At 36.8% G+C, this 16973-nt stretch overlaps 1 protein-coding gene across 5 annotated transcripts in view; it reads left to right on the top strand.

Moving 5' to 3' along the window:
* The window catches only part of UBE3D (ubiquitin protein ligase E3D), a 161513-nt gene that overhangs the window by 77398 nt on the left and 67142 nt on the right, over positions 1–16973 (top strand). For 2 of the 5 annotated variants that reach the window (XR_009690981.1, XM_061131927.1), the window contains exon 9: positions 15089–15227. Coding sequence is in view for 4 of the 5 variants with exons in the window: in XM_061131927.1 (XP_060987910.1) it covers positions 15089–15227 (139 nt within the window). In the remaining variant the exon portion in view is untranslated. Of the gene's footprint in view, positions 1–9949; positions 10380–15088; positions 15228–15669; positions 15776–16973 lie in introns of those variants that run through there. The other 3 variants (XM_061131926.1, XM_061131925.1, XM_061131929.1) reach the window with 3 other exon arrangements.

Genomic DNA, 16973 nt, shown 5'->3' with positions numbered 1-16973 from the left:
AAATGCTTTCTTTTTGAATTCAGAACTCCAAAAAGATGAGTGACTTTCCTACATCTTACAGGACTGAGTCTTGTAATACTCCTGGATCATTTAGTTGCTATATGCCTTAAATTCTAAAAACAAAAGTAGAACATTTATATCATTTGTGACTTGAACTTTCTCACTCATAAATTAAGTACTTGAAAGAGCAGAGTTTATCTACATATGAATGATTTCAGTGATAAAAGCCTACCTTTTATGCTTTTTTTCATATCTTATTTGATATTCAGAAGAAACCTTTGATGTCTAAAGGCAAAGTATTATTACCCCTATTTTATAGCTGAGAAGACTGAGGTTCAAAAGAGTAATGGAAACACTCAGGAATTGGAGGAACTGGAGTTGAGTCTTGGTTCTTCTGTGAGGTCATGTGCATGTCATTTAAATTCTTGAACTTCAACCTACTTGTCTGTAAATTGCATATAATGAAACCAATTTTGGAATGTTATTATGAAGATTGAATGAACTGATATACATGAAATATTTTGATAATGTAAGATATATTATTCAGACTTTTATTCTGCTCTGAAGATGAAAATCATGGTGGTGATATTTTAATAAATGGTCACCAAGTTGAAAAACTAGAATGGTAGTGAGACTCATCTGTATGATATGAGGAAATGGGGAATGTTTAGCTTAGAGAAAAGTCAGGAGAAAGAGTTAGATATTTACTGAAGGGCTCTGGTTGTGAAGCATAGATTTCACTCAACTTAAAGAATTGGGGAGATATTCAAGCCAAGACCATACAGTCACATGTTAGGAATATTTCAGGGGGAGTTAATTCTTCTCAGGTTTCTAATTTTGAGGTTCTGTTGTTGAAATCTAACAAACATTTAGAGTTAGGCTGAAATTCTTGATCACTGATTCCAAGGTCTGAGAAGTATCAGTACTAGTGAGGATAGTCCTATGATGGAATAAAAATGGCAAAAAATGATTTTTAAAATTTGGTTCAGCAAATAGTTATTAAGCACTTACCATGTTGCAGGATGATGAGCTAGGTGCCGGGGCATTACTAAACAGCCATTTCTGGTGTTTCATTGTTTGAACATAGGAGATTCTGTTCCGTTTCCAGTCATTCTCTCACCTTTTAAATATATCCCGTGTCAGTCTTGATCATTCTAGGTCTTGGAAGGGAGGTGATAAAATGTTAACATTGCCCACTACTTATGTTCTTGTTATTCCAACTGATTTATTTTCCAGTTTGATAGGAACTTTCTTGCCTAGACTTTAATTTTCCAGGATAGAGTCAGAATGTATTGAAATGACCTCCTAAAGAAAAGAAAGGGAAAATTGATCACCTCATACAAAATGTGTTTTTGCATTGTAGGCTCTGAGAATAAAATATGTGGTTAGATGAGTACCGTACCAGAACCCTAATGCTATTTAAACACACGGATGATTGCATTGTGTGTATTTTATGTATTTAAAATTGAGATTTTTGTTTGAACAGTGTCTTTCATTTGGTGTATTTCATGGTGATTTATCATAATAGACTGCTTTAAATCATCTGAAATAGCAAGACATATGAATTTCAACAATAACTTCCCCAAGGCTAGAGAAGTCAGCAGGAGCTCAAACCGCTAGGTAGACAGTTTTTTTTTTTTTTTTTCCAAACTCATATGCAAGTGTAAAACTTTTATGAGGCTGCTTTAACGAGGCCCTTTGGGATTTAGGGTTATTTATCTAAGCTCTTATTAAAAATGAAAACTTTTCTATGTTTAGCCCTGGAAAGCAAAACTGATCCTAACAATACTGTAAGCTGGGAGAATGAATCCTGTTCTGCAGACTGATTCAAAAATAAAGTACAGAAACTTTGGGGCTAGTATCTTCAGCACTGACATGATAGGAAGGGGATAATAACATCAGAGCCAGTATTTCAAGGTCTCCTTTAATTAAAACAAAAGTTTAGCTCTACTATGCTGGTAATTTAGGATGTGCATGACTTACCAAAAGGACTTGCAGCCTGAGAGTCCTGATTCCCAGAGCACTCTGGTGCCTCATTGGAGTTGAGTCGCCCCAGGACAGTATTGCCTGATACAAGGTCTGTAGGCACTTTTCACTTATGGCATCTGTACTTGTTGATTTCCCTCTTCCCTGCTGAGAAGAGGGCCATGAGAAGGAGACTGTTTGTAAGATTAATGTGCCCAAATCACTCTGTACATAATCCAGCAGAAGAGCTGAAGCTGCCGCAGGAATAATTTTGCAGTCTTAAAACGTGTTCAGCTTCTTTGTAGGTATGTTCTGGTTTGATGAGTCTGGGTCCTGCAGTGAATCTATTTTTAGACCCTGAGAGTTAAGATTTTAAATTATCTGTGATGCAGTACAATTATGGGGAGTAAGGACATTGTGAGGGTAGAGAGCAAATGTTAACAAAATCAGGGACAAGATCTTTTGCAGCCGTTAAGAACGTAGCACAGTCAATTTAGCTTGGGTGTGTTCAGACCAGCTGGCAGAAATTTTAAGACAAGAAGGTGAGTGGATAAATGGATGAATGTGTGGATAAAAAGGTGAAGTTGAGAGATGGATCGACAGAAAAAACTTATTGTTGATAATATGATTGGTGGTGGATAGATTTCTGTGTTACAGGATGAGTATAAAGAATTGGACAAACAGACACGTCTGAGTGAAACCATGGCGACAAATGCGGAGTTTTGAGATCAAAAATGAGAACTTCTTGCCAGTGAGCATTTTTGGATTGTTTTTTAAGGGTCTTACCTCAACGATTAACCTTAAGAGTACTAATGTTAGTATTGCACTTAGTGGAATCTGGGAACGTCTGAGTTTCCGCCTCTGATTCTGAGACAGTACAGAGAAGAATAAGGATGTGAAGCACAGAGATAATATTTCTAATGAGGGAAGCACCAAACTACGAGCTGGCAATTACGATGCAGAGCATGGAGGAGACAGAGGGCAAACACTCAGATGCCGATGGCAGGAATGTTGGCTGAAGGCCAGAGATAGATACAGTACAAGCATAAAACTTTAAACAGGTTAGGAAAATGTCAAAATCAACTTCAGTTTAGAAACTTCTATTCTGGAAGAATCTCAAAGCAGTTGCAAATGGGAAGAAGACTATGTACACTTGGTTTTAACTCTTCAATTTGAGCAGCTGTTGTAACAGTTGAGTTGCTAGGCACTGTCAGGAATAGAATATTTTAATTTTGGAGAAACCCAACTGTTAAAACAGCTGTTTGGTCTGATTAGACTTAAGCTGGCTCTGCTTTGGTTACATGACCTAATGGGATCATAGCACCAGGCAGATTGGCTGTTAATATAATTTTATTGGAAGTAACTAAAAGACTAATGGATGGTAGGTTGAACACTGACTTTCCAAAGAAACCACATTCCCTGGTTTATTTTAGCAAAGTACAAAAGCAAATAATACAGACTTTTACCTTGTTCTGACTTCATGGGAATTACCTGAAATAATTTTGCCTTATGTTCCTTGCATGCAGCCTTTTTTCCTGTTGCACTTAAAACAAGTCTCCCTAGCTTTATGAACATTTCTTTATTGTCTCCTAATAATATATCTATAATATATCTATTCAGGTCACCTCAAGTAGTATCACTTGTGTTTTCTTTTTTTGTTGTTATCTAAACAAAGTGCTATTAACAGCAACCACCAAATATGTCAGTTTGTAAACATCACAATTTTTTATATCTAGAGCAACTTGAGTGATGCTGACAATGACGAAAATCTTGGATTTGAAATTTACCATCTCAAGTACTTTTTTTCATGGAAAAGTTAGTTAGTTTCAGTCAATTTTTAAAGATTTCAAGTACTTGCAAGATGATTTAATTGATTTCTTGCATTAAAAACTAATCTTCATATAATGTTAACACCTGTTTTAAACATTCAAAGATAAGTTTCATATATTTTCAAAGTGAAAATAGCTTTAACTTTTTATAGGAGCATCAAAATAGTCATTTTCATTGTAAACTTTTAAAACAAATCAGGAAAATACAGTTTAAGAAAGCAAGCAGAATTATAATTTCAGTCTGCATAGAAAACTGCTATTAACATTTTGGCACTCTTCCTTGTATACATCTCTTCATGTATATATACACAAAAAGATATGGTTAAAAGATTTTGTTTTACATAAATTAATTTTAATTATATGAATTTTTCTTTATTTTGCTTCTCTGTGTGTGTGTGTTTTAACTTGTGAAAATATTGTGACTATCTTTCCATGTCAGTGTAGATTTGCAGTCATCATTTAGGTCTTGATTTTGGAGGGTTTCATATTTTGAAGTAGTGACTTATTTTTGCTAGTTTCTAAGACTCAGTGTTATAAATATTAGAGAGCAGAATTGAAGATGATGCCTAGGATGTTAATAGGAGATGAACTTAGGTATCAAAAGTATACTTCCACTGAAAATACATGTTTCTTTCACTAACTAAAGCAAGTTTATAGGTTTTGAATGTTTATATCAATAACTTAACCAAAAAACCCAACAATAAACAAATGGGACCTAATTAAATTTAAAAGCTTTTGCACAATAAAGGAAACCATAAACAAAATGAGAGAAAATATTTGCAAACAAAGCGGTCGACAAGGGATTATAAAATCTTCAAAATGTACAAGAGCTCATGCAGCTTAATATCCAAAAAAGAACCCAATCAAAAAATGGGCTCAAGATCTGAAGAGCCACTTCTCCAGAGAAGACATACAGATGGTCAAAAAGCACATGAAAAGATTTTCAGCACTGCTCATTATTCAGTTCAGTTACTCAGTCGTGTCCAACTTTGCGACCCCATGGACTGCAGCACGCCAGGCTTCCCTGTCCATCACCGACTCCCGGAACCTACTCAAACTCATGTCCATTGAGTCAGTGATGCCATGCACCCATCTCAACCTCTGTCATTCCCTTCTCCTCCCGCATCAGGGTCTTTTCCAGTGTTCATTATTACAGAAATGTAAATCAAAACTTCAAGGAAGTATCACCTCACACCAGTCAAAATGACCATCATCAAAAAGTCTGCAAGCAATAAATGCTGAGGACAGTGTGGAGAAGCGGAAGCCCTACTACACCGTTGTGGGAATGTAAATTGGTACAGCAACTATGGAGGTTCCTTAGAAAACGAAAAGATAGAACTACCTTATGACCCAGCCATCCTACTTCTGGGCATATGAGACCTTAATTTGAAAGGATACATGCACCCCAGTGTTCATTGCAACGCTGTTTACAGTAGCCCAGACATGGAAGCAGTCTAAATGTCTGTTGACAGGAGAATGGCTAGAGAAGATGTGATACATATGTATTAATACAATGGAATATTATTCAGACATAAAAAATAATGAAATAATGCTATTTGCAGCAAAATGGATGGACTTAGAGATTATCATACTAAGCGAAATAAGTCAGAAAAACTCAGACACATATCATATGATATCACTTGTATGTGGAATCTAAAATGATGATAGAAATGAATTTATTTACAAAATAAAAAAAGATTCACAGACTTTGAAAACAAGTTGTGGTTTCCAAAGGGGAAAGGTATGGGGTAGAGTGGATAAATATGAGTTTGAATTTAACATGTACACACTACAATTTGAAACATAATTAACAAGGACCTACTGTGTGACACAGGGAACTCTACTAAATATTCTATAATAACCTAAGTAGGAAGAGAATCTGAAAAAGAATGGATATGTATGTATATGTAACCACTGAACCACTTTGCTGCACGCCTGAAACGAATACATTATAACTACACACTAATATAAGATAAAAATTAAATAAAAAACTACAATAATAATACTTTAGTTATAAATGAAATGTTTTTGTTATTTTAAAATGAAGAATTAAATATAAGCTTTTTTGGTTTAACTGTCAAGAAACATTGTATTGCTATCTTTCTATTTTCTAGGCTAAAAAAATTCAAGCTTCCCTCATTTTAACATTCACAAATAATTTCTCATTATAGTATAAATTTTTCAGAGGATGGCAATATGTTTATATTCACCATAGATTTGTATTGCTATTAAAATTTTTTTTCTAAATGGTTATACTTTATACTCATTAAGATATGCTAACACAAATTACTTCAAGTGGAACTTCTAAAATATTTTATCAAAAATGGTAAATTAGAAATCAGATTTTAACCTAAAAAATGGTGATTCTTATTCTCAGGTCCATGAATCTTAAAAACATGCTAAGTGAAAGAAACCAAAAAAAAAAAATAAAAAGGCCATGTGTTATATGATTTCATGATTATGAAAGGAGGTCATTGGACTTGGGGAATTAGGTGGTCTGAGAAACATTCGAAATTCTGTGCAAAGTTCTCTTTGTATAAATGAACACTGTTGTAGGGAGAAAGTCCGTAGTTTTAATCATATTATGTAGACCTGTGACCTTTAAATGGTTTAGAAGTCACTACTTGAAAGTCTTTTAAAAAATGAGTTTGCATTCTTTGTTCTCCTTTTGTAAATATATAATAGTTCTTTCTATCACAACAGTTTAAGCCTTCTGCCTGTTAACTTTCAAAGATTTTTTTGTTCATTAACAATACCATTTTAAAAAATATAAATCCCTTATGGTTTATGAGTTTGGTGTAATTTCTTAGATTTTTCTGGAAAGATTCTTTTTTATTGATTTGTTTTTTACGCTTATACCATTAGTATATCTTGACTTTAATTTTGAGTATGGCATAAGATATTTAAATTTGTTTTCTTCCAGATATCCTTTTGTATATTTGACATTTTCTACAATAGAAAGTTAAAAAAAAAAAAAAAACCAGAAGGAAGAGCTGGCCTCTTTAGATGAACTTCTTCAAATTAAGACATCTTTAATGACATTACTTCTAATTATGACATTTCTGGCAGGCATGTTTATAAAGTCAGTTCTCTTCTTCATTGATAAGGATAATGCCAGTTCTGTGTTCTCAACAACTGGTATCTTGCAGTATTACAAGCATTTATAAAGAAGCAAAATCTCTTGACATGAATTAATACACTTAATTTTGAGATTGCTTTGTTGGTATCTTGTTTAAGCAGGACCATTTTTCCGCATATAAGAACTTTGTATCTCTCTCTTGACAAGCTTGTAAGTCTTAGTAGCAAAGTTTGAAAGCCATAGCTTTTAGGAATTGTGTACCAAAATCTCTTCTCTCTGGAGCCCTTTAATTCAAAGAAAACTGAGTGTGTTGACATTTGTGACTTTTAAAAGCTCATTTTTTTCCCTGTGATTTTCAAAGAAAACACTGTAATTTTGAAGGAATACTGTTCATTACTTAATGAACCTTTTTTGAAGTTTATAAGCAGTTGTTGGTATGTGCGTTTTTCAGGTTCTAATTTTAGAAATTAGTACTTTTAAACATTTAAATATGATGGAGTTAATATGACTTATCATAAACATGCTAGCACATTTCATTTCAGCATTTTGTATTCTTGATAATATATAAGAACTTTTAAAATTTTTATTTGTTGTCCAAATTGTTTTAAACGGTAGTATTTTTTTAATGATTCTAGCACCAAGTTTTAGTCATTTGCCTGATTTGATATCTTGAGCGCCTAAATTAATGAGACTATCATTGTTATAGCTTTGAAACGGAACTTTAAGAATCTACAGATAGAAACAATATTATATTTCAACTTCATTAATTGTCTGCTTTTTTAGATCCTTTTTAGGACTGAAGTGTCCAAATCAATGGCTAAAATATGAGAAACATGAGATTAAATCTTTTCAAGTTGAGCTCTTTTATCCCATATTGCAGTATGTTGGACTCTTGATATAATTGTAATTTTTGGTAGAGGTGTTAGATCATCTCTATTTTGTCATTTTTGCCTTTGTTACATTAAACGACCTATGTTTCCTAGAAGACTATATATCATGTTTCTATTTTCTCAGGTTCTTTTCTTAATATTGATTGGTGTTTGATTCATTCTCAATTTCACCATTTTTATTAGAGGTGACTTTTTTCTCCCTTCTCATTGCCTCTTTAAAAATAGATAGGCTACCGTTGCTTCTCTAGGGAATTTTGTCAAGGCGAAAGTTTAGAAATAAGGATGGTGTGTCCTCTGCTTGCATTTGATCTCTTAGACTAAGGTCACCTGGTTGACAGCTCTGGTCTCCTAGGAAAACTTGTCCTCTCCCAGTACTTTAAATATCACAAGTTTCAATTGAAATAAGTTTCAATTGATGTTTAATTCGTTATTCCATTTGAAGTATCTTGTTGATTTTATAGGTCTAACGTGATTGAGGTCTATGATGTCTTTGTAGGAAATACCAGGAATAATTCTGTATTATCATAATCCTGTTTCTTAAAATGTTGCTATCGTTAACAGAATTTGTGTTGATATTTGAGCTCAAGTATCACCTTTGGCTTAATCAACACATACCCTAAATAACATATAATGAGTTTGGTAGTTGGTTTAAGATAAACTGAATTTTTTTCCTCTTTCCTTCTTGATCTCTTTTCTTTCTAAATTAAAAAAAAAAAAAAAGTGAAAACATTAACTCAAGTTTTGTAGAAAAGTTACTTACAGTTCTAACTTTCCAAAACAACTATTTTTGTTTTTCATGTAGTACTTTCTCTCTTTATCCATGGATATAATGTTTCATGTGATTAAAGGACTACTTTATACAATTAAAATTGTAAAGAAAATATGTAAATCTTAACATTAAAAATAATAAGTCCAGGGGCCAATAAAGTGTATAATGTGGAGTGGAGGTGGGAGGGGAAGGACAAGATGAATATTAGGAATTTGAATTAGTTCCAGCTGGATTGTCTGATTTAAAAAATGAGACTGTTCAAATTATTAAAAAATGACATGTTCTAAGATATCTCAAATTTATCCTGTTATATGCCTTTGGATTTCTCAGTTTTGTGTGTGTGTGTGTGTGTGTGTGTGTGTGTGTGTGTGTTTTGTGTATTTGTTTTAAAAATATCTAGTATGCTTTTGACTTGTTTAAGATATAATAAAAGAAGAATGAGATTTAGACGGAGAGAAACATGCTTGAGTTTCTTTTCCATCACTTACTGACTGTGTGATCAGGACAACATTCTTCATCTTTCTGAGCTTCAGTAGGGATAAAAATGATTAAATCACAGAACAATTTAAGATTAGACTAGAAAGGTAAATTTTGGATTTACATACCATGCAAATATTTCTAATTGCATAGAAATATGAATAACTGTGAGGTTGGTACAAAAGTATTTGAGGTTTCTGACTGAATTTTAAATCATTGTAACTAGGCTCAAACATATCTTTGTTAATCAAAATAGGAACCATTACAGTCAACACATTTTTGCCAATGAGAAATAAGTTTAATTTTATAGCATAAAAATTCATGCTTCAGGATTCAACAAACTCTAGGAAAAAAGGGTTCTTTTTGCCTCCTGCTGGTTGTGGAAGCATTTTCTCTGCAAAAAGTTGTTGAGATGCTTGAAGGAAGTGGTAGTCAGTTGGCAAGAGGTCAGGTGAATATGACAGATGAGGCAAAACTTCATAGCCCAATTCATTTAACCTTTGAAGTGTTGATTGTGCGACCTGAGGTCAGGTATTGTCATGCAGAAGAATTGGGACCATTCTTGGTCAAGGACAGCTGCAGACATTGCAGCTGTTGGTGCATCTCATTGATCTGTTGAACATACTTTTCAGATGTAATGGTTTTGGCAGGATTCGGAAAGCTGTAGTGGATTAGATGGGCAGCAGACCACCAGTGACCGTGACCTTTTTTTGGTGCAAGTTTGGCTTTGGAAAGTGGTTTGGAGCTTCTTCTCGGTCCAATCACTGAGTTGGTCATTGCTGGTTGTTGTATAAAATCCACTTTTCATAGCATCTCACAATCCGATCGAGAAATGGTTCATTATTGCATAGGATAGGAGAAGACAATACTTAAAAACAGTTTTTTTAATTTGCAGTCAGCTCATGAGGAACCCACTTACCAAGTTTTTTCACCTGTCCAGTTTGTTTCAAATGCTAAAGGACCAGAGAATGATCAACACTGAGTTTTTCGACAACTTCTCGTGTATTTGTAAGAGGATCCGCTTCAGTGACAGCTCTCAACTGGTCATTGTCAACTTCCAACGACCGGCCACTGTGCTCCTTATCTTCAAGGCTCTCGTCTCCTTTGCAGAACTTTTGAACCACTGCTGCACTGTGTGTTCGTTAGCAGTTCATGGGCCAAATGTATTGTTGATGTTGTGAGTTGTCTCTGCTGAGTTTACAACCCATTTTGAACTGGATTAAAAAAAAAAAATCTCTCTTGTCTGCTTTTTGTCTAACACCATTTCTGTAGTCTAAAATATAAAATAAATAGCAAACAATGCCATTAGCCAAAAATCATAAAGCAAGAAGTGTTCATTAAAATGATGTATAACATAGCCGCATTTATTTAAGAATGTATTCCACTATCAAACAGCAAAGTTCAACAATACAAAACTGCAATTACTTTTTGTTGTTATTCAGTCGCTCAGTCATGTCCAAGTCTTTGCAACACCATGGACTGCAACACACCAGGCTTCCCTGTCCTTCAGCTTCTCCCGGAGCTTGCTCAAACATGTGTCCATTGAGTCAGTGATGCCATCCAACCATCTCAACCTCTGTTGTCCCCTTCTCCTCCTGCCTTCAGTCTTTCCCAGCATCAGCCTCTTTTTTTCTAATGAGTCAGCTCTTCCCATCAGGTGGCCAAAGTATTGGAGCTTCAGCTTCAGCATCAGTCCTTCCAATGAATATTCAAGATTGATTTCCTTTAGGATTGACTGGTTTGATCTCCTTGCAGTCCAGGGGGCTCTCAGGAGTCTGCTCCAACACCACAGTTCAAAAGCATCTGTCCTTTGGTGCTCAGCCTTCTTTATGGTCCAGCTCTCACATCTATACATGATTGTTGTTTATTTGCTCAGTCATGTCCAACTCTTTTCGACCTCGTGGACTGTAGCCTGCCAGGCTCCCCTGTCCATGGGACTCTCCAGGCAAGAACACTGGAGTGGCTTACCATTAGATCCATACATGACTACTGGAAAAACCATAGCTTTGACTAGTTGGACCTTTGTCAACAAAGTAATATCTGCTTTTTAATATGCTGCCTATTTTTGTCATAGTTTTTCTTCCAAGGAGCAAGCTTCTTTTAATTTCATGGCTGCAGTGACCATCTGCAGAGATTTTGGAGCCCAAGAAAATAAAAGTCTCTCACTGTTAACATTGCCATGAAGTGATGATCTTCGTTTCTTGAATGTTGAGTTTTAAGCCAGCTTTTCATGCTCCTCTTTCACTTTGTTCAAGAGGCTCTTTAGTTCCTCTTCACTTTCTGCCATAAGGGTGATGTTATCTGCATATCTGAGGTTATTGATATTTCTCCGATCAGTCTTGATTCCAACTTGTGCTTCATCCAGTCCAGCATTTCTCTTGTTGTACTCTGCATATAATTTAAATAAGCAGGGTGACAGTATACACAGTCTTGACGTACTCCTTTCCCAATTTGGAATCCATCCGTTATTCCATGTCCGGTTCTAACTGTTGCTTCTTGTCCTGCATACAGGTTTCTCAGGAGGAAGGTAAGGTAATCTGGTATTCCTCTCTGTTGAAGAATTTTCCACAGTTTGTTGTGATCCACACAGTCCAAGTCATAGCATATATAGCATAGTCAATGAAACAGAAGTAGATGTTTTTCTGGAATTTTTTCTTTTTCTGTGTTCCAACGGATGTTGGCAATTTGATCTTTGGTTGTTCTGCGTTTTGCATCAACCTAATAATGTGTAACTCACTGTCTTTTCTACTTTGATTATCATTTGTATGATTGAATGTGTCCTTTTGTGTAAATTTTGATGGCCAGATACATTGGATAGATTATGTGTAAACTCTAAGATCTCATGAGGAACCTTGTCTTGTTCAAGGTCACGTGCTGGTGAGTGACAAGGTAGTACTCATTTTATTTTCTGTTTGAGTGTCCTCTTTGATAGATCACACCATAGCCATTTATCAATATGTTGACACCTTAGAACAGCTTTAATACATTTCTTTTTTCTTTACTGCAGATCACATCAACACCATAACATTAACTTGTTTCTGATTATAAAAAATAACACTTGGAAAATAAGAAAGAAGGAAGAAGAAAATGTAAAACACAGGTTATTGTATTCCTCTCATGGAAATAACCACTTATATTTATTGTGTTACCTCTTAATTTCTTTTTTCTCACTGTAGAACTCTTTTCGCTTACCATGGCATACAGGTATTTTCCCTGTGCCCATCTTACCACTCTTCTTGTTCATGTTTTAGAATACATGTATAGTAAAGCAGCAGCTTAAGAACGATAAACTAACTTCCTACAGAAAAATGAAGATACTTTCAACTATCTTTTACAACTAAAGAGTTCACAGACGAAAGAAACAGGTGTTGGTCCTACTTGCGGTTTTCTTAGAGAGGATCGATGCTTACGGTGTCCTCAGTGATCAGTGTGGCACAGTTGGGGAGAGAGCAGGCTTTGAAATCAGGCCTGCCTGAGTGAATCCTGGTCCCATCACCCACTAGCTGTGTGACGTTGGACGGTCACTTAAACTCTCTGACCTTTGGTTTCCTCAACTTTAATGGGTCTGCCTTTCAGGGCTGCTGTAGGTTAGAGACAACAACCGACAGTAGAGTGCCTGGCCGCCTCGGAATGGGTAGGCACAGGTGCCATGGCACTCAGAAGCAATCTAAGGCTTGAAACCTGTCCAAATTAAGCAGAGAGCACCTTCTCACCAGAAGCTAACTCTGTTCTAAAACAATTTATTTGTATAATTCACCGTTTCCCTTTACTCCTGCAAATATAATTACTGGCAAAAGAGGAGTGGAAAATGATGAAAAGTGAAAGTGGCGTGAAGATGATTTCTGATTGGCAGGAGCCTTAACTCTGAGCTGCAGCAGCCCCAGTCCAAGTGGCGGCATTCCCTTCATCTTGGGACACCCTTACAGGATGAGCCGGGTTAAGTTTTGCAGATTAGTCCCCAAGGGACATTCCTGCTCCAAGGCAGTTACTTGGTTGAGGCAAGAGATCCAATTTAGAGAAAGCAAAGGCCCTTTCAAGAAACTTAAAAAAATTTCAGGATAAAAATAGCTTTAGTAACAACCTATTGCAGGTGATGGGGCAGGGGGCATAGATTCTGAAACCTTAAGTTGTTTATTGAATAGACAATAAAAGTGACAAATTGCTATTGCTTTTAGCCAGCAAAAAGTCAATACCTGGGTGTGTCTGAGGAAAAACAACACTAATCTTTATTTCCACACTAGCTGCAGAATTAGAGGAATCCACAGGCCGTGGTTTCCATGTCTGATTTAGGATGAATCCAAGATGTAGACACATCCCAGATAAGAATGCAAGGAGGGTGGTGGTGAAGTGTTGTAATAGGTACAAGTATGGAGTGAAGCAAGTAGTTAATTCTTATAAGAGAAAAAGGAGGTCGTCCCCAAAGAAGTGATACCTAAGTGGATCTTGCAGGATGAACAGAAGTTCACCAGGCAGGATAACAACCTTCCAGGCTCACAAGACTGTATGAGCAAGACACAGGGTGTGTAGTATAATGCAGTTCAGGGAATGAAAAGGAACAGTGTGGTTTGTTGGGTCTAAGGAGGGTGGAGGAGAAGATGAGCTGCAAGCCACTGCACTAGTATGACATTGGACTTTTACCAGAGACAGCAAGGTTTTTATTTCCAGTGAAATGTTGGGAATGTTATATGATTGGTAAAAGTGGAAAGAATAACATAGCCATCAAATATAAAATAGTAATTTTTAAAACACAGAAAAGGCACTCAGCTTGCTGAAACTAAGCCATTTTTTAGGAAAGTGGACAGTGTCCTATTCTAGTCCTGCTAGTAGACAGATGCATCAGAGAAGAGTTAACTCCCCACCACACATCAACGATGCATCAGCTTAATACCCTGTGGACCACACAGCTAAACCATGTGCTGTGACTTGTCACATAAAGCGTTAAGCCCTGTATTCCCTCAACCATGGATGCTCGTTCAGCTTTCAGAATTCACCATTGATTTTGTTAAAGCTACCTTTACAGAAAGAGGTTTAGAGAAAGGCAAATATATATATATATATATACATATATATATATATATAGAGAGAGAAATATATTTATTTAATGTACACATACGTTTCTCTTTCAAAATTAGGACAGTGATAGTAGACACTTTGGTTAGGGGCTCAGGCAGGAAATACTCGAGTAAATAGAAGAGTTGATAAGAGTAAGACTCATACTGTTGTTACTGTGTTGTTTTCTCCTAATGCTTTCCTGATTTTCCCTTTGCTTAAGCACTAGATGGGGGTCCCAGATTCAAGGACCATAGAGAACACCTTCTGATTCTGAAGTTAGGAAACCAGGATCGGGAGCCAGCCATAGCATTTCCTAAACACCTGCCTCATTTCAGACAAGTCTCTCTGCTTTTCTAGTCCTTGGTTCCCTCACGTCCCTGTGAGAGGAATTTCGAGTAGGTTCTACAGGAGTCTCAGAGCTGCTCCATGGGCCTCTGTGGCAGATGAAGTGAGGCCTCCTGCCGACCTTTCCCTTTCCAACAGAGCATCTTTGCTCTTGTTTGCATTACAAACAGGGCTTTTACAAGCTTTTTTAATGAAAGGATTCTGTCTCTTTTTAAGTATTTGAAAAAAGCAGAACTAGATATTTCATAAGGCATATCCAGGTCAGAAACAATTTCTACATCTGGAGGATGGGATAGCAGTTGTTTCACGTCATAGCATCTGGGGGTTGGACAAGATACTGCATGTGAGACAGGACGTAGAACAAAGGAAGCATTCAGTGTGTTAGCTATTAGCCATCTCCACATAGATCCCTCACAAATAAGACTACATTTCATATGACTCTTTAACTTTGAGTATAAGATGTTGACCTGAAAAAAAATTGCCTTATTCATTTGTTTTATATCAGAAGCACTATAAGAATGCCTTGTACATGTTCTCTGAATTTTTAGTACAACCATTTTATTTCTGTTTCTAGTACATTGCTCTTTTTCTCCCACAAAGGAAAGTTTTCTCCTTACATCAGATTTTTTAAATACTTCCGGCCTAATGGAATGATGAAGTTGCACAAATCTGTGTGTTTCAGGCTCTCCAGCTTGTGGGAAAATGACATCAGCATACACTCCCTCACCCTGCCCTCTACAACCTGCCTGGAGCTGCTGTTGATACTGTCGAGGAGTAATGCTGCACTGCCTTCATCCCTCCGCTGTATGAATTCTTTCCAGGTAAGGACTGTCTCCTTGAGGGTGTCATTTCTCAGTTTGACTTGTCATTGTGTTTTAAGGATCCTGACTTTCATAGGAGCAGCCCATGGAAAGCCACATTTTCACATGATCATAAGCACAATGCAAGTATTGCCTTCTCTGTCTCATTCTAAGTGAATGGACAAATGGAGCCTCAAAACTGATGAGGTGATTGTCGAGTAGTGGCCAAACCCATATCTCCCTAACCCCAGGATTGGTTCTGTTCATCTCCATCTTTCCTGCCTCCAAGAGATTTAAAAGCAAGAACATTCAGCAAAGAAACTTGTGAATAACACTTCCCTTTTCCCTAGAACAAGAATTTTCAGCCATCATTAGTGTCGTCTGCTTTTAGCTTGCAGTCACATTGCTGAATGGAGGATTAACAGTGATCGTGTTCTACCCACTCTCTTTTCCTGTGCTGCAGTCCCTCCCTCCTCTGGGTATTTATCTGTGCTCCTGGTATTGGATGTGGTCAAACAGAACATCACATGTAGACTGACCAGTAGGAAGACCCCCTCCCTGGTAAGCAGCTAGTTGTCACCAAGGTGGCATATGAGAATTCAGATGTTGACTAGTTACTTCAGGTGTGACCCTGTAGCTACCAAATGTTATTGAGCTTATCTCTAACTCTCAGCAACGGAAAAATATTCCCGAGCCCTCTAAGGCTGGTGAGCAGGCCACATGCATTGCTGAGAAATGAGTGAGCCTGGGTGGTTGTTTCTACTTGTGAAGAGTTGCTGATGCCCTAAAATAACTTCCGAATCGGAGGATATTGCTTGGTGCATCTCTGTGTTAAAACAAGATGTGGATTTTCCTGTGAATTACAGCTCAGGAATTTAGTTAAAATTAGTAATAATAATAACTGTTGCATAATAATTTGCATCTGTATTCTCCTGGAATTCTGTTGCATTGATTGTCTTTGCGATTGTCTTCCTGATAACACATTTCAGACTTTTGCTGTGGCATGCCTGTTTGTATTTATCATTACTTAACTGTTAATTCCAAGTTCTTGGATTCAAGGACCATAGAGAACAGCTTCCGATTTTGTAGGAGAGGAAACTGAGATACAGAGAGATGGAGTCAGTTGGCCAGGGAACAGCCGGCATGTTAGAGACAGAACTGGACTTGCCAGGCTTGTGATAACTGAGTGATCTCATCTACCTTGGAATGTCCACTACACCCCTTGAAGGTTAGTCACTCGGTCACGTTTGACGCTTTGTGACCCCATGAACTGTAGCCCGCCGGGCTCCTCTGTCTATGGGAATCCCCAGGCAAGAATACTGGAGTGGGTTGCCGTTCCCTTCTCCAGGGGATCTTCCCAACCCAGAGATCAAATCCGGGTTTCCCGCATTGCAGGCAGATTCTTTACTGACTGAGCCACTGGGGAAGACCTAATTATGTACTAATTTATGTATAATTTATGTACACTCCTTTTATGTACTAATTTATAATTAATTAGTACTAATTTATAATTATGTACTAATTTATAATTATTTATTTTTATACTTCCCTGTAGGGCTTCCCAGGTGGTGCTAGTGGTAAAGAATCCACCTGCCAATGCAGGAGATTTAAGAGACGTGGGTCTGATCCCTGGGTTGGGAAGATCCCCTGGAGGAGAAAATGACAACCCACTCCAGTGTTCTTGCATAGAGAATCCCGTGGACAGAGGAGCCTGGTGGGCTATAGTCCATGGGGTCACAGAGTCAGACATGACTGAAGCAGCTTAGC

The sequence above is a fragment of the Dama dama genome, chromosome 28 (genome assembly GCF_033118175.1).
Source record: "Dama dama isolate Ldn47 chromosome 28, ASM3311817v1, whole genome shotgun sequence".
In the NCBI taxonomy this organism is placed as follows: domain Eukaryota; kingdom Metazoa; phylum Chordata; class Mammalia; order Artiodactyla; family Cervidae; genus Dama; species Dama dama.
This window is presented reverse-complemented; position numbering and strand designations above follow the sequence as displayed.